Genomic DNA, 23,004 nt, shown 5'->3' with positions numbered 1-23,004 from the left:
GATTGGGTGCCCGCAAGGGGTAGATTAGGGTCTAATCTGATGGGTAACAGTGACAGGTGGTGATAGGGGGTGATTGATGGGTGATTGATGGGTAATTAGTGGGTGTTTAGAGGAGAGAAGAGATGTAAACACTGCACTTGGGAGGTGATCTGATGTCGGCTCTGCGGGCGATCTATTGGTGTGGGTGGGTGATCAGATTGCCCGCAAGGGGCAGGTTAGGGGCTGATTGATGGGTAGCAGTGACAGGGGGTGATTGACGGGTGATTGATGGGTGATTGACGGGTGATTGACAGGTGATTGACAGGTGATCAGGGGGGATAGATGCATACAGTACACGGGGGGGGGGGTCTGGGGGGGGGGGTCTGGGGAGAATCTGAGGGGTGGGGGGTGATCAGGAGGGGGCAGTGGGCAGGGGGGGGGGGATAAAAAAAAAATAGCGTTGACAGATAGTGACAGGGAGTGATTGATGGGTGATTAGGGGGGTGACTGGGTGCAAACAGTGGTCTGGGGGGTGGGCAGGGGGGGGGTCTGAGGGGTGCTGTGGGCGATCAGGGGGCAGGGGGGGGGGAAATCAGTGTGCTTTGGTGCAGACTAGGGTGGCTGCAGCCTGCCCTGGTGGTCCCTCGGACACTGGGACCACCAGGGCAGGAGGCAGCCAGTATAATAGGCTTTGTATACATTACAAAGCCTATTATACTATGTACATGCGGCGATCCGGGTGCCAGTAACCCGCCGGCGCTTCCGAACGGCCGTCGGGTTACTACGAGCGGTGGGCGGAGCCAGTCCCCGGCGGCTGATCGCGTCACGAATGACGCGATCGCCGCATAGCCACTCCCGCAGCCGCCCCCGCCGATGGGCGTATTGCGGTCGTTTGGGCCCAGTCTTTGCCGCCGCCCATCGGCTGGGGGCGGTCCTCAAGTGGTTAATGTGGAAAAGACATGAAAAAAACACTTTTTGTATTAGCAGCAGGGGATGCTCCAAAAAGTTTACTTTACCTGTATTATTTCATATTTTACTGAAAAAAAAATTAAAAAAAAGAAAAAGAAAAAATATTTTAGTGCTAAACCTAATATATATATATATATATATATATATATATATATATATATATATATATATATATACATACATACATACATATATATATATATATATATATATATATATATATATATATATATATATATATATAAAGTAAAAAAAATCCAATAGGATTTAAAGTAAATGTCAAAAAGATCTGACACTATGTTACTTCATGTTGGTGATGTCAGCACTATGCACATCAGTGGTAAAATATCCAGGATTTTCAGTTTCTTTTTCCATTTTTATTTGAGATTAGTATAACAAATGAACTTAGCTACATCTTTATTTACCACTGGAGATGGTTAATGAGATGCTTTCATGCAAACTGAATGTAAAGGAGTGCAGCTTAGAATTAAGTCAATCAGATGCACTTCCTGACATTTTTCATTGGCCCATTTCCAAACTACACACAATCGGTTTTCAATTTGCATACAAGACAGAGTTTATTTGCATCTCATTTGACTGCATCTGCACTTACCACATTCTGCTCTCTGAGTTCCTATATCTGTCGAAACTACCTGGTAGTTGAGTTGCAGACACTCCCACTCTCAGGGACAGGTTTATCAAGAGTGTCTGAGACAAAATATTAGTAGGTTTTTAGAAATTGGTGCAGAACTGTCTCAGACAACCTTAGAGTTGGGCCGAACCTCCGATTTTAGGTTCGCGAACCGGGTTCGCGAACTTCCGCGTAAGGTTTGGTTTGCGTAAAAGTTCGCGAACCGCAATAGACTTCAATGGGGATGTGAACTTTGAAAAAAAAAAAAATATGCTGGCCACAAAAGTGATGGAAAAGATGTTTCAAGGGGTCTAACACCTGGACCCCCAGGTGGAGGAGTGGGATACATGCCAAAAGTCCCCGGGAAAAATCTGGATTTGACGCAAAGCAGCGTTTTAAGGGCAGAAATCACATTGAATGCTAAATGACAGGCCTAAAGTGCTTTAAAACATCTTGCATGTATATACATCAATCAGGTAGTGTAATTAAGGTACTGCTTCACACTGACACACCAAACTCACCATGTAACGCACCGCAAACAGCTGTTTGTGTAGTGACGGCCGTGCTGGACTGGTGCGCACCATGGCGAGAACAGGTATGCAGTGGCGGGTTCACTGAACAGAACAGGTATGCAGTGGCGGGTTCACTGAACAGAACAGGTATGCAGTGGCGGGTTCACTGAACAGAACAGGTATACAGTGGCGGGTTCACAGAACAGGTATGCAGTGACAGGTTCACTGAACAGGTATACAGTGGCGGGTTCACTGAACACAACAGGTATGCAGTGGCGGGTTCACTGAACAGGAATACAGTGGCGGGTTCACTGAACAGAACAGGTATGCAGTGGCGGGTTGAGGGCTCGTTTCCACTAGTGCGGCGTGCGTCTCGTAGACGCACGCCGGCACTGAGCGGGTGGGCGGGATCGCAGGCGATTCCCATCAGCCGTGCCATGCACGGCTATGGGAATCGCAGCCTCCGCCGCGAATTCTGTGGGGGTTTCCGGCCGAATCGCTACTGCAAGCGATTCGGCCGGCGGCGCCGTTGTCCCCTATGGCAGAGTTTCCCCGCGCGATTTGCCTGCGGGGAAACTCTGCGGATTCGCGGCCGTTTCCGCGAGAGTGGAAACGGGCCCTCACTGAACAGTACAGGTATGCAGTGGCAGGTTCACAGAACAGGTATGCAGTGGTGGGTTCACTGAACAGGTATGCAGTGGCGGGTTCACTGAACAGGTATGCAGTGGTGGGTTCACTTAACAGGTATGCAGTGGTGGGTTCACAGAACAGGTATGCAGTGGCAGGTTCACTGAACAGGTATGCAGTGGTGGGTTCACAGAACAGGTATGCAGTGGCAGGTTCACTGAACAGGTATGCAGTGGTGGGTTCACTGAACAGGTATGCAGTGGCAGGTTCACTGAACAGGTATGCAGTGGTGGGTTCACAGTACAGGTATGCAGTGGTGGGTTCACAGAACAGGTATGCAGTGGCAGGTTCACTGAACAGGTATGCAGTGGTGGGTTCACTGAACAGGTATGCAGTGGTGGGTTCACAGTACAGGTATGCAGTGGTGGGTTCACAGAACAGGTATGCAGTGGCAGGTTCACTGAACAGGTATGCAGTGGTGGGTTCACAGTACAGGTATGCAGTGGTGGGTTCACAGAACAGGTATGCAGTGGCAGGTTCACTGAACAGGTATGCAGTGGTGGGTTCACTGAACAGGTATGCAGTGGTGGGTTCACAGTACAGGTATGCAGTGGTGGGTTCACAGAACAGGTATGCAGTGGCAGGTTCACTGAACAGGTATGCAGTGGTGGGTTCACTGAACAGGTATGCAGTGGTGGGTTCACAGTACAGGTATGCAACAGAACAGGTATGCAGCCAGGAACAAGCTAAGCCTAACTAATCTTTCCCTATGAGAGACAGTCTGCAGCAGCTCGCCCTACTCTCACTAACGCAGGCACACGAGTGAGCCTAATGGCCGCCGCTGCCTGCCTTTTATTAGGGGGGGAGTGGCTCCAGGGGCTAGTGTAGCCTAATTGGCTACACTGGGCCTGCTGACTGTGATGTAGAGGGTCAAAGTTGACCCTCATGGTGCATTATGGGGCGAACCGAACTTCCGCAAAAGTTCGCCTGCAGGACGCGAACGCGAACCACTGAAGTTTGCATGGAACCGTTCGCAGGCAAACCGTTCGGCCCAACTCTAGACAACCTAAGAAATCATTAGATTAGTGCAGATTCCTTCTAAAACAGTTATAAAATAGGAGGAGCTAGAAAGGTCTCTCAGACAGTGCAGTGTGTGAGGGGAATTGCTGTTGCTGAGGTAACCAACACACCTGCTGTATTGATAGTAGCAGGCTCTGAGGAGGAATTCAGCAGGGGGAGGAGCACATCACAAATCATGTCTAGCCTGCACTCAGCAGTCATGTCTAGCCTGCAGTTATACGTCTGTAGAACTGCTATCAAGCACTTCTTAATCTGCGCCAGTTTAGGGATGGATTTGCACTTTTCTTAACTGTAGTGAAGCTCTAGAAATCCACGCTAAACTGCCACTAGGATTTAAGAAGATTCTTATTATCATGCAGAACTGTTCTCCCTGCTGGTTAGAACAGAATAAGAAGGAAAAACTGTCGGTAATGCGTTGATAAATCTCCCCCTGAGTCACATGGGGGAGCACCGGGGACCCTTTTACTTCCTATTTCACTGGGGGAAGGAGGGTGGGCAAAAATGGAAATGATTCCATGAGAAATAGCTGTCTATGGGCCAGATTCACTTAGCTCTGGTAAAACTTCAGTGCGCAGATAGGTCACAGCAATATTATCGGTATGCTAAAATAAGTGAATTGCAGCCTTAAAGAGGAGCTGTTAGGTATAAGGTCTCAGAGAAAAAAACCACATATATCAGTAGCTAAATACTGGCTGTACTTACATAACATATGCATTTCTCTGTCCACGTTTGGATTTCACAGAATTTTTATATAGTATTTGCAGAGAATGATGCTCCTGACAGCTCATGGCAGGTTCCATGTTTGTCTGTCTCCTATTAAGCTAATTGTTATGTCATATCCTCCCTGCTTCCTGATGATTCCACTCACAAAAAAGATCGTAAAGGACAACACTACTGTGCAGTGAATATTAATTAGCCATGTGGCTAGGAACAATAGCGGACTCATGCAGTATACTCTAACGGAACATGTGCCCTGTGATTTTTCAGTGCTGGCTGCTGTTACAAGCTGCTGTAACATGAGCCTGGAAAGTCTCACTGAGAAAGCAGCCTAGGCGTGATAGGGAAATGAAGGGGGATGACCCAAGGTACTGCAGTGGGAAGAAGAGGCAGCCCCAGAATGCTTTGCAGTATCTGTTATTCGGCCTGTGTCCTCCTTAGGAGCTTGGGAATAAAGAGCCTTGCTGTTCAGCACACATCATAGTAAGAGAGATTTTTAACTTCAGTATTGCCTTTTTGGCTTCCTTCTAAACTGTTTAACACAGGAGAATAGAGGTTTAAATTAGCTTTTGCAGCCTGACAGTTACTGAAAAACTAGAGTTTAGGGCTGGGAAAAAGCATCCTTAACTCTGTACAGCACAGGGATCAATGGAAACATATCTGCTTACCTTTTTTTAATACATAAAACATTTGTAAGGAAATAGCAGGCTCCATAGTTTTCTCAGTGAAGGATTGAACAATTCTGTAAGTAAAGCTGGTAAAAGCATTAGTATGATCCAATACACTTACCATGTTTAGTTACATGTACAAGGTTATTTTGTAAAGCCCCAAGCATTGGTGGAAACATGTCTGTGGGTTTTATAAGTAAAATATGTGGTTTCGGCAATGTTATAACCTATCTCCACTGGAATATCAAAGCTTATGACTCATAAAGAAATGTTTTTTTAAACCAGGGAATTCTAATTTTAAAATGTTAGTACATTGTCGACGTGTTAGGAAAACCACGAAAAGCAGATTTTACTAGACTACCAGAATGAAAGGGTATTCAATGGTTTGGGGGAGGGGGAAGAATACTCGTGTGCATTAATATCAGCAGTAAAACAAATCAATCTGCTGCACTATCCTTTTCTTTTTAAAGAAATACTAGCTGATGACCCAGCATTGCCCGTGTATCAATTTGGGTGTTGTTGGCTCCCCCCATTTTTCTGACCTTGACACACCTTGTCTGACTGATCTTGTCAGTCACTCAATGACCAAGTTCGAGAGATTTGAGGTCCTTGGCATCAATAATTAAAATTTTCCCATTGAAATGAAACATATCTGATGGGCTGCTTGTGGCTCCGCCTCCTTTTGTGGATTTGACACCCAGTCACGCAGTGACCCACTGTACCAGGTTCGAGGCCTCTGCCATTAACACTGGAAAGGTGGCCACTAATGGTCCAAATTCTAGCGAAAAATAGTTAGAGCGATCAGAAATTCTGATCGGATTGGTTAAAAATAATCTCAGTTGATGGGCACAATCGATTATGAACGATTATTAAAAAAAAAGTCTGACTGAATTTTTTTAAACCAAAATTTTGATTTTCTTGATTGGTTGTGGTTGAACGATTTTTCGCTATAAATTGGACCATTAGTGGCCACCTTAAGAATGGCAGCAATTTAAATATTCTTCGTGAAAATCAATAAGGGGATTGTGATTGGCTGTTGCAAGCTCCACCCACTTTCCTGAATATTAATCCCAGTCACCCAGTGACCAACTGTGCAAAGTTTGAGAACCCTGCCATTAACAGTGTAAGAATGGCTGCAGTTTACATATTCCCATGTAAAAAAGTTGGTTGTTGTTGGCTCCACCCACTTTTTCTAACCTTGAGGCAGGGAACACACTTGACTGTTTTCATGCGCGTTTTCTGCACAGAAAAACTGAGAACTCATGTAAATCAATGGGCTAGTCCACACTTAATGCGTTTTTCGCGCGCAGAAGAAAAACTGAAATTCTGCATCACGATTCTGCAAATTTTGTCAGTTTTCTCTATCAGTTACATCAGCTGCTAGGAAAAAAACATACACGTTTTCCTGCATAGAAACACACTTGGTGTGCAGAAAAAGCATGCAGAAAAACGCGCGGAAAAAAGACAAGTGTGTTCCCTGACTCTCAATCACCAAGTTTGTGAGCTCTGGGGTTCCTGGCGTCAGTGCAGTGCAGTGCAATCAGTGCAGTGGAATTAGAAATTAGAATTAGAAAATTAGGTTATACCGCAAAGTGCATGGTGTGAAAGTAGCCTGCATATGATATGCAATACTCACTGTGCGTGGGGGAGGGCAGCAGATATGTAAATAAGTTTAGAAACTGTTTATACATATTGAGAAAGTGATGTTTTTTCCCCTTCTCTTTAGCCGCCACCACAACAGCCGGACTGTAGCAGCTGCTGCAGAGGGGACTTTGGATATAGATATCAACAGCCGCTTCCTGGGCCACCCGGCCTACCCGGTTCACCCGGAATTCCAGGTAATTGTGCAATGGTTCACACTGAAAGCTGGAAAGGAATGCAAGTGAATTTAGAAATGCCAAGGTTACCTTAAAGGATACCCGAGGTGACAGGTGACATGATGAGATAGACATGTGTATGTACAGTGCCTAGCACACAAATAACTATGCTGTGTTCTTTTTTTTCTTTCTCTGCCCGAAAGAGTTAAATATCAGGTATGTAAGTGGCTGACTCAGTCCTGACTCAGAAATGACATAAGAAATTTCCCTTTTTATCTCTTTCCTGCTCTCAGAAGCCATTTTCTGCTAGGAAAGTGTTTTATAGTTGGAATTTCTTATCAGTGAGGGTCACACTTTAGTCACTTCCTGTTTGAGTCAGGACTGAGTCAGCCACTTACATACCTGATATTTAACTCTTTCAGGCTGAGAAAGAAAAAAGGAACACAGCCTAGTTATTTGTGTGCTAGGCACTGTACATACCCATGTCTATCTCATCATGTCACATGTCACCTCGGGTATCCTTTAAAGAGGGATTGTCAGCCACAAAATCAAATTCCATTTACACACTGCTCTGTGCTTATTATGTAGCCCGGAACCTCACCCTGCATTGCAATCTATTCAGAAATGTTTCTTCTGTAATGAATCTTATCTCAGTCAGCCTGGCTCTATTTTCACCATTACTGACGAGAAGGAGAGAGGGAAGCTTGTCATCTCCCCTCTCACATTCCAGCTCCTCACTGAGTGCAGTTCAATGTAAAGCTGAAATATGATCTATGCCTGTGCTCTCATGTGTTTACAAAGCAAGCTAGCTATGACAGAGCAGATTCTCGGAGAACAAAAAAAAAGTAAGGTAGGAAATGACATCAGGATTGGCTTCAGTCAAAGGGAATCAAAATGGCAAATTTCAGGAACAGAATTCTCTTGATATTTTTCTCTTTATATTTACTATATAAAATTCACTGAAATCAAAAAGTGGACAGTACAATACATCTGTTATATAAGTAGAACAAATAGTTATCTACTTATATGTGTTGTTTTTTTCCTGGCATAGTATGGCTGACCCTGCTGCTTTAAAATTGACCCAAACTCTTTTACAGCACAGAATGAAAAGTCTTTATTTTACATTTAGTTGCCAGGAAAAAATAAACAAAACACTTTTGTGTGTTCTGTGTTTGTTTGTTTAGGTTCTTAACAACTGTGAATAGACAGCAGGAGCACTGCCTAGGCCTAGCTCTTCATATAGTAAAAACTGAAGCTTAACTCTTTCAGTGCCTTCTGAAGGAGTGAAACTGAGTGAAACTTAATTTTTAGGGGATTTCCATAAATTGTAATGAAGATTTTTTTTCCCCATACAGGTTTTTATGCTGTGGATAATCTTTTAGAGCAGAGAGGAAGTCCTGAGTTTAGTTCCACTTTAAAGACAGTCTGAAGCGAACATTATTTGCTATATTTACCTTTTAATAAGCTTCAGTACACTCATTAGCGGTAAACCGCCGCATTCCGCCCGAAAAACGAGGTCTGCAGACCCCCAAATCCTCGGTGAAGGGGGGGAGGGGAATCTGGCTTGTGCTTTCTGGAAGGGGCAGAGCTCTCTGCTGTAGCCCTGCCTCTTCTGATGTCAATCGCAGCGGATCGCCGCCTCTCCCCGCCCCTCTCACTCTTACTTCACAGAGAGGGGCGGGGAGAGGCGGAGATCCGCGCGGCGATTGACGCACATGGAGGCAGAGCTGCAGCTCATAGCTCTGCCTCTCGGGGCAGCACAATGCACGACCAAGTTGGTCGTGGATGTTTGTCCGGGGGTTTGGGGGGTCTGCAGCCCTTGTTTTTCGGCGGGGATGCGGCAGTTTACCACTGATGAGACTTCTGAAGCTAATTAAAAGGTAAATATAGCAAAAAAAATTGCTTCAGAGTCTCTTTAAAAAGGGAGTCTGAAGCGAGTATAAAAAAAAAAAAACCTAAGGAGAGGGAAGGCTTTGGGTCTTATAAAGCCTTCCTGTTCCTCCTATGGTCTCCATGTTCTAGCACTGTATCACCCATTAGCAGTCTTCGGCCGATGGGTCAGAGGCTACTCACTTCCACCACTGTGGGAGGCTTCTGCAATCTTCTGTCCCCACGATACAGCACTGGATCCCCCATTAGCAGTCTCCGACCGCTGTGGGAGGCTTCAGCAATCTTCGGGAGCCTGAGTGCCCCCGAAGATGGCCTCTCCACACTGTGCATGCATGAGTGCGCAAGTATGCGCCCGTCTTCGGGATTGCCAAAGCCTCCCACAGTGGCGGAAGTGAGCAGTCTCCTACCCATCGGTTGGAGACTGCTAACTGGAGATCCAGCACTGGGACCGTAGGAGGAACAGAAAGGGTGCTCATGCAAGGATGGGTCCCACACAATTTTTCCAGATCGACCAGAAATTACAGTGTCCAACAGAATCAATGCTTGCCTATGAGAATGGACCGAATGATGAAAATTAAAAAACCGAAGCACAATGTAAGAAGTTGATCTGTTTAAACAGAAAACTGATCAGTTTTTACAGGATCAGTTTTTCATTCAGGATGAGTTTAGATTTTGGATTTTTTTTAAATTGATTTTCAAAAACTCTAAGGTCTTTTTGTTTTTACTTGCTCTCACTGTTCCACCTAACAATTCTAGGTCACCCAATTTTTTTTGCAATTGACAAACATCGTTCATGACCGCTGCATTTAATTTAGCTTTGAAATCGTAATTATGTGTAACCGTAATTTCAAAATTTTACACAAAATTTTGCATGAGTGAAATTAGCACAATACGATCATTACTAGACACTAGACTGTTCCCATTCCGTGAACCAGCCCTTATGATGCAGAGTGACTAGGCTTGTAGGAATATGCTCTATACTGGCTGATACAGAACATGAAGATTGGAGACTGGAGTATACTACTCTGCTATATAACCATATATTTACTCTACAGGAAATCACGGGAACAACGGAAACAATGGGGGAACAGGAAAAGATGGTGCAAAAGGTGAAAAGGGCGATAAGGGGGACATGGGCCCCAGAGGGGAACGTGGTAACGGTGGGATGAAAGGAGAAAAAGGATATCCCGGTATTCCACCTGAACTGCAGGTAAGCCGTAGCTCTAAGAAAGTTCCACCTTATTAGGCCAGAAAATGATTAACTGGTGTCCTGAGTAGAATTGTTCAATGAGTTCCCCACTATCCAGCTTGCCTTCAGATTTAATGTGAAGTGGACCTGAACTGTTGCACAGGACAGAAGGAAAATATAGAGAAATTCATGTATTTAGAGAGTTAAGCCTGTCTAATTCCCCTCAACTGTAACTAACCACAACTGTAAATTCAACTCTCTCCTGTGTCAACTGGCTGCCTCGGCAGAGCAGCCAGTATGTAAACACAGGAAGTTAACCCTACGTCTGCTTCCATGAAAGCAGGAAGTAGACACACTGCAGATTTATTTCAGGATTTATATCAGCCATAACAAAGAATTGTTTTTTCGTTAAAGGTTACTATACTGGTGCTTATCTTTTAGAGCAGAGAGGAAGTTCTCAGTTCAGGTCCACTTTAAAAAGTGTGCTGGGATGATTCACCATATTTTTTGGCATATAAGATGCTCTGGACTATAATAAGACTTACCTAGGTTCTAGGTTAAAATTCAGGGAAAGAAATATACAGTATACAGTACTACACCTACTAGGTTTATGCTCCAGGTGTGTCTTGTAGATGTTCTCCTCCAATTACTGTGCCCCCTTTGTACCTCATGTATCCACCTGTGTCTCCATGTGTCCTTCCGTGCTACCATGCGTCCCCTTCTGTAGCTTGTGTGTCCCCTTCTGTCCTCCATGTGTCACCTTCTGTCCTCCATGTGTCACCTTCTGTCCTCCATGTGTCCCCTTCTGTCCCCCATGTGTCCCCTTCTGTCCCCCATGTGTCCTCTTCTGTCCCCATGTGTCCCCTTCTGTCCCTTCTGTGTCCCCTTCTGTCCCCATGTGTTCCCTTCTGTCCCTCATGTGTCCTCTTCTGTCCCCATGTGTTCCCTTTTGTCAGCATTTGTCCCCTTCTGACCTCCATGTGTCACCGTATGTCCCCCATGTGTCGTCTTCTGTCCCCATGTGTTTCCTTCTGTCCGCCATGTGTCACCTTCTGTCCTCCATGTGTCACCTTCTTTCAGCATTTGTCCCCTTATGTCCCCCATGTGTCCTGTTCTGTCCCCCATGTGTTCCCTTCTGTCTGCCATGTGTCCCCTTCTGTCCTCCATGTGTCACCCTCTGTCAGCATTCGTCCCCTTCTGTCCCCCATGTGTCCTCTTCTGTCCCCCATGTGTTCCCTTCTGTCCTCCTTGTGTCCCCTTCTGTCCTCCATGTGTCCGCTTCAGTCACCCGTGTGTCCTCATCTCTCCTCAGTGTGTCACCTTCTGTTCCCCATGTGTCCCCTTCTGTCGCCTGTGTCCCCTTCTGTCCTCCATGTGTCACCTTTGGTTCCCCATGTGTCACCTTCTGTTCCCCATGTGTCACCTTCTGTTCCCCATGTGTCACCTTCTGTTCCCCATGTGTCCCCTTCTGTCCACCATGTGTCACCTTCTGTCCCCATGTGTCACCTTCTGTCACCGTTTGTCCCTTCTGTCCCCCATGTGTCCCTTTCTGTCCTTTAAGTGTCTCCTTCTGTCCCACATGTGTCCCCTTCTGTCTCCATGTGTCCCCTTCTGTCCTCCATGTGTCCCCTTCTGTCCTCCATGTGTCCCCTTCTGTCCCCCATGTGTCCCCTTCTGTCCCCCATGTGTCCAATTCTGTCTCTCATGTCTCTTCCGTTCCCCCATGTAGTCCTCTGCTCTCCCTTAATAAATGACAGCAACGGCAGCACGCCTTACCTAATCCTTTGGAGACCGCGGCGATTGCGAGCTCTCTTATATAGTGGCAAAGCAATGGGGATGCAGAGGTTGCAACCACGCCGGGGCCCTTGGGCAAGAGGGGCCCTCCTTTAATGGCAATATTATCTCTTTATTGGTCCTGTGCTGATAATGATCACTTCTATAGATACTTTAACCACTTCACCTCTAAGGGTTTTTCCCCTTAAAAAAAACAGAGCAATTTTCACCTGTCAGTACTCCTTCCATTCATTCGCCTCTATAGCTTTATTACTACTTATCACAACAAAACAATCTATATCCTGCTTTTTTCGCCACCAATTAGGCTTTCTTTGGGGGGTACTTTATGCATGGACGTGTACCGTAAGTATCGTTTTTTGTGAATGATGGCACCATCTCATTGATGGCCGCGGTCATTCACCCTGGGACTTAGATCATTGATCTCCCTGCGGTAACGTGCGCTGCAGCGTGTGTGTGTGTGTGTGTGTGTGTGTGTGGGGGGGGGGGGGGGGGGGGTAAGTGGGAGCGCGTAGCAGCACGGGACGTAGTACCTTGTCCTGGGAGAGGGGAAGTGGGGGCAATGCAGGGACGTAGGTACTAGTACCGGGGGAGGGGAAGTGGTTAAGTAGTGGTAATCATTAAAGGACTTACAAGACCAAGAATTTAGAAAGAAAAGAAAAAAAAGTTAGCTACCTGCGTCAGCTTGTCAGGCACGTAGGACGCCATCCGCGCCCTCCGTGCCGTTCCGTCGGGTCCCCGCCGCTCAGTAGCCCCCTGAACGGTCCCCGACCGCACTGCCCGGGTCGTGCTCCCCAGCCTGTACCAAGATGGCGGCCGGAGCTGGCCGCAGCTGCGCAGTACGCATAGCCGCGAGTGCGGCTGCGCAGCTCTGAGGCCAACCCCCCGATCCACGTAACAGTAGCGTGGATCGGGGGGTTGGCCTTAGAGCTGCGTAGCCGCACTCGCGGCTATGTGTACTGCGCAGCCGCGGCCAGCTCTGGCCGCCATCTTTGTACAGGCTGGAGAGCCCGACCCCGGCTGCGCGGTCAGGGACCGTTCGGGGGGCTACTGAGCGGCGGGGACCCGGCGGAACGGCACGGAGGGCGCGGACGGCGTCCTCCGTGCCTGACAAGCTGACGCAGGTAGCTAACTTTTTTAATTTTTTTTCTAAAATCTTGGCCTCGTAAGTCCTTTAAGAAACTTTTCCCCATCTTCTGCTTACACCTCTAATACTGTGGTTGTCCTTGGCAAGTTTTGGTGCACCGTATCAACTGTTATGTATAGAGCACTTGGGGGGGACCCGTTGTAAAACTTGCACTGGGGCCCAAAGATCCTTAGCTACACCACTGCCCCATCTCTCTCTGCTCCCCTAGTGCAGGCTTCTGCTGATCGCATCATCAGCAGAAGCCGGCACTAGGGAGGAGCAACGAGGGGGAGGTCTCTAATCGCCGATGGAGGAAGTGTCGGTGAGCCATGCTGCCACTGATTTCATTTATTCAGGAGGGGGAGCAAAGGAGACATGGGGGATGATACAGGGAGTCTCCAACATCGCAGCATATCAGCAGGCATTCGTTAGTCAGAGACTCCCTGTATTTTGAATCTAAGATGCAGGGGCGTTTCCTCTCCATTTTTGTGGGAGAAAAAGTGCGTCTTATATGCTGAAAAATATGGGTACTTTCTTCCTAACAGTTGAGGCTGAGATACAGATCATTCATTTTGATTTGGTTTTCCTTGTGGACAATGCTCATGTATGGCTTCACACTCCGTCAGCTTAATGATCTGAACTTGTACATTTGCATGAGACAGACTTTCTGTTTGCTTTTTGGAAAAATTACTAAAAAAAATTGACATAGACGACAATTCTGCTGGAAGCAGACAGCCATTGTATTTTATCGATGTCACTTGTTCATAAACACGGCGCAGCTGTCCCGACTTTTCTCAAGATTAGCAAAGTTCAAATCCATTCCTTCTGTACATACGCCGCGGATGCTATTCCAATGACATTTACCAGTCGTTTGACTTTTCCACTATCTCCTGCTTGTTTAATTACTTGTATATTACCTGTCCAGGATCGCTGAATATTTCAGTGTTTTGCCTCCCCAGCATTTTAGAAGAAGGCAAACAAAAGGGCATGCGTGTGTTTTTGACACTGTTTAACCTATTGCAGACCGACGCAGTTTAAATCTATGTCGGGCGGGTGGCGCTGCGGTTCTGACCGGATGTAAACTCTACATCCCATTCACCGCGCGTCACAGCCCGTTCCCGCCGCTCTGTCCTCGCCGCAATGTGCTGCCCTGCCGCCTCTATGATGGCAGAGCACTGTGAGCCGGGCAGGAGCCGTTTTCATTGGCTCCTGGCCCTGTCATTACTATAAGCCAATCCGATTGGCTTACATTGAGTGACAGGGTCAGGAGCCAATGAAAGCGGCTCCTGACCGGCGCACAGCGCTCTGCCGTCATAGAGAGCAGCCTGCGGCGGGGACAGAGCGGCGTGACCGGCGGGAGCGACGGATTATTGCGGCAATTTGTCGGGATGTGACGTTTTAGCGTACCTCTGGTCCTTAAGGGGGCAGAGGCTGCTTTTACAGAAGTGGTTAAAGCAGGGGTCTATTCCTGGAAAAAGAAGTGAGTGGACCCACCCGGAAAACCTCTGCGCGCCAAAAAATGGGCGTGGTCAAGCATAATGTGGGCGTGGTCATGGGTGGGGCCAAATATACATGACCTTAGCAGTGATGTAAAAGGTCTGCCAGGGAAGTTTGAGCTCTGCCGTAGTGTATCCCCCCAAAATAGATGTAATCTGACAGCATTTCACCAAAAAGACACATAATCTGGTAGAAGTTCCTCCAAAATACAGATAATATGGAAGTGGTTCCCCCAAAATAGACAGTGTGGCAGCAGCAGTTCCCCCAACATACACATAATTTGGAAGCAGTTCCCCAAAATACGCGAAACCTGGCAACGGATCACCCAAAATACACATAACACCCAAAATACATATATTCTGGCAGCAGTGGTCCCCCAAACATACACAATCTGGCAGCAGTTCCCCAAAATACGCATAATCTGGCAGCAGTCGTTCCCCTAACATACTGTAGCGGTTTCCCCTAGCAACGGGGATGGGAAAGTTCATAGACGAGACAGCAGGCTTCCAATTTTGTAAAAGTCAGGCTCCTGCCTGGTTTATTTTTGAAAATAAACAGTTGCCAGAAAATACAAACAGCAAAACAAAAACCTTGCTCGGCTGAGCAACTACCTGTCTCACTTTTAGTCCCTAACTGACTACACATAAACAGGGTTTCAATAAGACAGTCCAGCAAATGGCAACTTACATTTAGACATGCAAAGATTAGTTTTTCCTCCATGCGTGAGAGCTCTGTTCCCTCCAGAGTTTAGGAACCAAGTGAGCTCCTTCCTGGTCAGCCTGGCTGACTTTTATACAGCACCTGTGCTCCACCCTGCACAGGTGTAAAACCCGGGCTGGGCCAGATGGCCAGGGAACCCACCCACTCTCCCCTGGCCAACTCCAGGACCCTAAACCGGCTCTTGAAAGAGCCTATTTTACTCATGCAGTTTTTTTTTTTTTTTTTTTTTTTTTTTTCCTGGAGCTTTATCTAACCCAATACCTCAAACGAGGTGGCACATATATTCCATCCACAACCTTCTCTTGCAAGGCAACTGACACCCTATCACAATACACATAATCTGGCAGCTGTTCCCCAAAATACACGTAATCTGGCAGCAGCTGTTCCTCTAACATACACATAATCTGGCAGCTGTTCCCCAAAATACATAACAGCAGATAATCTGACAGCAGTTCCCCCAAAATAGGTACCCCCAGCATAGGTAGCCAGGTCTATAGGTGTCCCCAATATAAGTAGCCATGAGTATAGTAGTCCCCAGTATATGTAGCCAGAGGTATATGTGCCTAGTATATGTAGCCAGGGGTATATATCCCTAGTATATGTAGCCAGGGGTATACGTGCCCAGTATATGTATCCAGGGGTATACGTGCCCAGTATATGTAGCCAGGGGTATACGTGCCCAGTATATGTAGCCAGGGGTATACGTTCCCACTATATGTAGTCAGGGGGGTATATGTGCCCAGTATATGTAGCCAGGGGTATATATGCCCAGTATATGTAGTCAGGGGGTATATATGCCCAGTATATGTAGCCAGGGGTATATATGCCCAGTATATGTAGCCAGGGGTATATATGCCCAGTATATGTAGCCAGGTGTATATATGCCCAGTATATGTAGCCAGGGGTATATATGCCCAGTATATGTAGCCAGGGGTATATATGCCCAGTATATGCAGCCAGGGGGTATATGTGCCCAGTATATGTAGCCAGGGGTATATATGCCCAGTATATGTAGCCAGGGGTATATATGCCCAGTATATGTAGGCAGGGGTATATGTGCCCATATGTAGCCAGGGGTATATGTGCCCATATGTAGCCAGGGGTATATGTGCCCAGTATATGTAGCCAGGGGTATATGTGCCCAGAATAGGTGTCCCCCAGCAGGAGGGGAGCAGCGCTGTGGAAGGAGAGCTGTGAGCAGCACCTTAGGGTGCTCTCCTTTCCTCGCTTTCCCCTCCTGAAGTAATGTGCGCGCAGCCGGCAGCGGGCGGGACTTACCTCTCCTCGTCGTCGGAACTCCGGATCTGCGTGCCGCAAGTCTGGTCTGATACAGACCAGAGCAGCTGCACGCAGATCCGACGCCGGAACGAGGAGAGGTAAGTCCCGCCCGCTGCCGGCTGCACGCACTTTACTTCAGGAAGGGAGAGCGAGGGAAAGAGAGCACCTAAGGTGAGGGGAGGGGGGGGGGAAATGGCCCCCCTTCTCCACCGCTGCTCACAGCTCTCTTTCCACTGCGCTGCTCCCCTCCGAACATGGCAGGGTGAACGGCGTCCACCCCAGGGAAATAGTAAGTGGACGCCGTTCACCCGCGTCCACACACCACTCGACCCCTGGGTTAAAGGATACATGACAACATGGGGGTATATTTACCTCTTGACAGGTGCAGAGGGGGCAGGTAGCATTTACCAGGCTTCACACAATCTGCGGAAATAACCCAACATGCACTATGGGCGGCATGGTAGTGTAGAGCAGGGTTTCTCAACTCAGTCCTCCAGTACTTCCCTCCAACTCCAATATAGGTAGCAAGAGAGCTTCCACCCCCACTATAAGTGGCGAGAGAGTGTACAGTGGGACTCACCTCTCAAGGATCCGTATCTTCCTCCTAGTTGTCATCACAGAGAGCGTTGTTACCAGTGAAATGTGGTGCCTACACTGCCTAGGACTAGGAAGAAGATGCGCCGCATGTAGATCCTGAAGTGGTGAGTTCCAATGTGCACTCTACATGCGCCCTTGTTCACCCTCCCCCCTTCTAACCCCAACAGTGCATGTTTTGAAGAAAACCAGAAACATTCACAGGTGGGGTGTCAGGTGAGTCTCAGCAGAGTTCATCATTAACTACCTCTGTGGATTTCCATAAAACATGCACTGTTAGGGGTGCTTAAGGACTGAGTTGAGGAAGCCTGCTGTAGGCGATTGCAATCTCGCCTTGTAGCATTTTGAATCCTTGCAGACTCCTGGGCATTTTTGTCATATTGACCGACCCTGATTTAATACAAACAAACAGACACAGAACATTTATATCGCGCTTTTCTCCTGGCGGACTCAAAGCGCCAGAGCTACAGCCACTAGGACACGCTCTATAGGCAGTAGCAGTATCAGGGAGACTTGCCCATGGTCTCCTACTGAATAGGTGCTGGCTTACTGAACAGGCAGACCCAGGTCTCCTGTGTCAGAGGCAAAGCCCTTAACCATTACACTATCCAACCACCACTAATAGGGCTGCTAGTGGTGAAGACCGTGGAGACAGTGGAGCAAAGCCAATGTTTTTACCTAAGCAGTTAATTATGTTAGAGATGTTAGGTGTGGCCATAGTAAAATATCAGTAAGCATTCTCTTCTGGGGAAGGAGATGGGCGGCACCATTACTTATGCCCTGTTGGGTTATTGCAGAGCGCATCTTACTTCTGGGGCTCCGTTTTTCATAAGGCCCCATATTGTTTTATTTTTATATATGAAGCTTCTCTATATTAAAAGGTTTGCACTTAGAATTGGTTTTCTGCTGGTTCTACTTGCCCCAACTGTCACATCTGTCACCCCTGAGCTTTTTGGTGAGGGATATCTATTGTTCTGTATGAAGACCTGGTTGTGCATCAGAAGTGACGGTTGGAGATTTTGACTGCTCCTGCTGCTCCATACTCTGTACACACGCTGCTGCTCCATGCTCTGTACACACGCTGCTGCTCCATGCTCTGTACACACGCTGCTGTTCCATGCTCTGTACACACGCTGCTGCTCCATGCTCTGCACACACACTGCTGCTCTATGCTCTGTACATACGCTGCTGCTCTATGCTCTGTACATACGCTGCTGCTCCATGCACTGTACACATGATACTGCTCTATGCTCTGTACACATGCTGCTGCTCCATTCTCTATACACACGCTGCTGTTCCATGCTCTGTACACACGCTGCTGCTCCATGCTCTGTACACATGATACTGCTCCATACTCTGTACACGCTGCTGCTCCATTTTCTATACACACGCTGCTGTTCCATGCTCTGTACACACGCTGCTGCTCCATGCTCTGTACACATGCTACTGCTCCATGCTCTGTACACACGCTGCTACTCATGCTCTGTACACACGCTGCTGCTCCCTGCTGTGTACACACGCTGCTGCTCCATGCTCTGTACACACGCTGCTGCTCCATGCTCTGTACACATGCTGCTGCTCCATGCTCTGTACACACGCTGCTGCTCCATGCTCTGTACACACGCTGCTGCTCCATGCTCTGTACACGAGCTGCTGCTCCATGCTCTGTACACACGCTGCTGCTCCACGCTCTGTACACACGCTGCTGCTCCATGCTCTGTACACACGCTGCTGTTCCATGCTCTGTACACATGCTGCTGCTCCATGCTCTGTACACACGCTGCTGCTCCATGCACTGTACACATGATACTGCTCCATGCTCTGTACACACGCTGCTGCTCCATTCTCTATACACACGCTCCTGCCCCATGCTCTGTACATACCCTGCTGTCACATCTGTCACCCCTGAGCTTTTTGGTGAGGGATATCTCACCTGGTTGTGCATCAGAAGTGACGGTTGGAGATTTTGACTGCTCCTGCTGCTCCATGCTCTGTACACACGCTGCTGCTCCATGCTCTGTACACACGCTGCTGCTCCATGCTCTGTACACACGCTGCTGCTCCATGCTCTGTACACACGCTGCTGTTCCATGCTCTGTACACACGCTGCTGCTCCATGCTCTGCACACACACTGCTGCTCTATGCTCTGTACATACGCTGCTGCTCTATGCTCTGTACATACGCTGCTCCTCCATGCACTGTACACATGATACTGCTCCATGCTCTGTACACACGCTGCTGCTCCATTCTCTATACACACGCCGCTGTTCCATGCTCTGTACACACCCCGCTGCTCCATTCTCTGTACACATGCTGCTGCTCCATGCTCTGTACACACGCTGCTGCTCCATTCTCTATACACACGCTGCTGTTCCATGCTCTGTACACACGCTGCTGTTCCATGCTCTGCACACACGCTGCTGCTCCATGCTCTGTACACATGATACTGCTCCATGCTCTGTACACGCTGCTGCTCCATTTTCTATACACACGCTGCTGTTCCATGCTCTGTACACACGCTGCTGCTCCATGCTCTGTACACATGATACTGCTCCATGCTCTGTACACACGCTGCTGCTTATGCTCTGTACACACGCTGCTGCTCCATGCTGTGTACACACGCTGCTGCTCCATGCTCTGTACACACGCTGCTGCTCCATTCTCTGTACACACGCTGCTGCTCCATGCTCTGTACACACGCTGCTGCTCCATGCTCTGTACACATGCTGCTGCTCCATGCTCTGTACACACGCTGCTGCTCCACGCTCTGTACACACGCTGCTGCTCCACGCTCTGCACACACGCTGCTGTTCCATGCTCTGTACACATGCTGCTGCTCCATGCTCTGTACACACGCTGCTGCTCCACGCTCTGTACACACGCTGCTGTTCCACGCTCTGTACACACGCTGCTGCTCCATACTCTGTACACACGCTGCTGCTCCACGCTCTGTACACATGCTGCTGCTCCACGCTCTATACACATGCTGCTGCTCCACGCTCTGTACACTTGCTGCTGCTCCTCGCTCTGTACACACACTGCTGCTCCATGCTCTGTACACACGCTGCTGCTCCATGCTCTGTACACATGATACTGCTCCATGCTCTGTACACGCTGCTGCTCCATTTTCTATAGAAGTCCAAAGCGAGTCAGCACCGTCTTCAGTAAAATTAGCTCTTTATTGATTAAAATGGCATGATGTCAAGCATCTTTCAGCGACAGCTCCGCTGTTTCGGGCGTCTAGCCCTTTATCAAGCCAAGAAGCAAAGTCATCAAATAAACTGAATCAACTCACAGTTTAAATAGTACAAGCAGCCAATCAAATTGCTCCTTGTCAGCCAATAAGAGAGAGGCAGGGACCGGCGGACCTAATGGGGAACTACTCCCTTAACATGTAAATGAGGAAGCCCAACTCCTCCCCCAGGAAATACAATGAGCTCACCTAATCAGAAAGTAAACAAACACCATGCGGACCGGCATCCGGGATACTCCGCAACCAAACACTCCCACGGCGACTACCATCCGTGTCACGGGTCACATGATATCTAATTGGCAAATGGCATAAGCACATCCTGTATCCAATAGGATCGTGCTACGCCGCCTCCTAGAACAACCAGGCGCGTCACAGGCTACACTGGGCGATCCGCCCCCACCATCACGTGACTGCCCCGGCCGTAAACATTGTAACCATAGCAACCTCTACGCTGAACGCGATATGGTGTCATCCGAGTGGGAGAGAAGGCCACCAAGGACCACGGGTGCCCCCCGCACGGCATTTAAAGACAAATCCCTGGACAATTTAACATACCAGCCTCCACCTGTCTCCTCATCGCTGACCAGCAACCTGAAAATACAAATAAGCACAAGATTAAAAATAATAACCCATACCCACAAGTGAACGAAACAGTACAATCCTAAATGCACCCTGACAGTTCATATTCCTTGTTCATCCCACCTCTGCCGAAAGTATTTAATTTTCTAATCCACATTGCCTCTTTTTTTAGCAACAATTTATGACGATCACCTCTTTTGATACTAAATGGAACCTGATCAATTACCTGCACCCTGAGTTGTGAAACAGCATGCCTATGTTCCTTGAAGTGACAAGCCACTGCATGTTCTGAACTCTCTCCTCTAATGGCCGATTTGTGTGATGAGATGCGATCTCGTAATGGTTGAGTAGTTTTGCCCACGTATCCAAGGCCACACGGGCACTTGAGTAGATAGACAACAAAGACTGAATCGCAACTAAAATAGCCTCTAATATGGAACTTTTTGCCACTAGTAGGATGAGTGAAAGTATCACCCTTCATTACACTGCCACACATGTGGCAGTGTAGACAGGGAAATGTACCATTCCTAGGCACCGTCACCCTTTCAACTGCACCCGTGTGTACCACCTTGTCCCTAATCCTCGGCGGCCGTCGAAAAGACATTAGTGGCGGATATCTGAATTCCTGAACTGTTGGAAAGGATTCCTTGAGGATTCTCCAATGTCTGTTAATAATTCTATTTATCTGGTGACTCTGGCTATTGTAAGTGCTCACAAAAGCTATTCTCGGTCCCTAAGACCTCTTTCTACCTCTTACACCTTCCTTAGTTGTCAAGAGATTACCCGGGTATCCTCTTTTCTTAAATTTGTCTCTCATCTGTTCTAATCTCCTCTCTCGTTTGTCAGGATCCGCCACCAATCTCTCTACACGCATCAACTGTCCCGTCGGAATATTATTCTTAATATGCTGTGGGTGGAAGCTCTGGAATTCCAAAATGGAATTCCTATCAGTTGGTTTGGTGTATAGGTCAGTGAGCAACCTGTCTCCGACTCTGTACACCCACGTATCTAAATAGGAGACTCCTGTGGCATCCACGTGTGCAGTTAAGGTGATCGGGGGACACTTTAATTTCAGCTCAGCAATAAATTGATCAAGGGATGAACGTGGCCCCGCCCATATGCAAAAGATGTCATCAATGACATGCCACCAGCATTTAGCATGCTGGTGGAAAAGGGGACTAGTATATACAAAGCTTTCTTCATATTGCCCCATGAACAAATTTGCATAGGACGGGGCCACGTTCGATCCCATCGCTGTTCCTCTGCGCTGCGCGTAGAACTTCTCATCAAAGTGAAAATAATTCTCCTGTAATACTATCCGCAATAGTGAGACCACAAACTTCCACTGTAAATCAGTTAAATCTGAGTGGATCATCAAGAACCATTCAACTGCCTCTACACCCCCATCATGAGGGATGGAGGTGTAGAGGCTTTCAACATCCAAAGTAGCCAGCAAACAATCGGAATCTAATGCACATAAACCATTTAATTTGTCAAGAAACATGTTGGTATCTCTTAAATATGAGTCCAAAGAAAGAACCATCGGCTGAAGGATTCTGTCAATGAACTGTGCTAGAGGAACAAAGACTGAATCCACCCCCGACACAATTGGCCTCCCAGGTGTTTTTTCCAAGCTCTTGTGGATTTTCGGAAGGGTGTACAACATAGGGGTTACAGGATGTTCTTTAATCAAAAACTTAGCACACTCTTCATCTATAATACCCCGTGACAGACCCTCCTCTACCACCTGCTTTATCAGTCCTTGTATCTTGAAGAGTGGATCCATATCCAATTTCTCATAGACTCCAACTTGAGATAGTTGTTGTAATATCTCATTGCGATAATAGTCTCGGTCCAATACCACCACTGCTCCGCCCTTATCTGCAGGGCGGACGACTATCTGTTCATTATTTTGTAGAGACTTAAGTGCCTCTCTTTCTCCTTTGGTGAGATTGGACATAATTTTAGGTGGATGTCTATTCAAATCTTGTTCTAACTCATGCAGATCTTGTTTCACTTTTGAAATAAATAACTCTATGGTAGGGTGACTTGGAGGGGTAAAAGAACTCCTGTTTCGTAGTCCAAG

General features: G+C 47.5%; 1 protein-coding gene across 1 annotated transcript in view; it reads left to right on the top strand.

The window, feature by feature from the left end:
• The window catches only part of C1QTNF3 (C1q and TNF related 3), a 108,213-nt gene that overhangs the window by 6,476 nt on the left and 78,733 nt on the right, over positions 1-23,004 (top strand). Inside the window, exons 2-3 of the mRNA XM_068271850.1 lie at positions 6,910-7,021; positions 9,946-10,100. Coding sequence (XP_068127951.1) covers positions 6,910-7,021; positions 9,946-10,100 — 267 coding nt within the window. The remainder of the gene's footprint in view (positions 1-6,909; positions 7,022-9,945; positions 10,101-23,004) is intronic.

The sequence above is a fragment of the Hyperolius riggenbachi genome, chromosome 1, assembly GCF_040937935.1.
Source record: "Hyperolius riggenbachi isolate aHypRig1 chromosome 1, aHypRig1.pri, whole genome shotgun sequence".
Taxonomy (NCBI): Eukaryota; Metazoa; Chordata; class Amphibia; order Anura; family Hyperoliidae; genus Hyperolius; species Hyperolius riggenbachi.
This window is presented reverse-complemented; position numbering and strand designations above follow the sequence as displayed.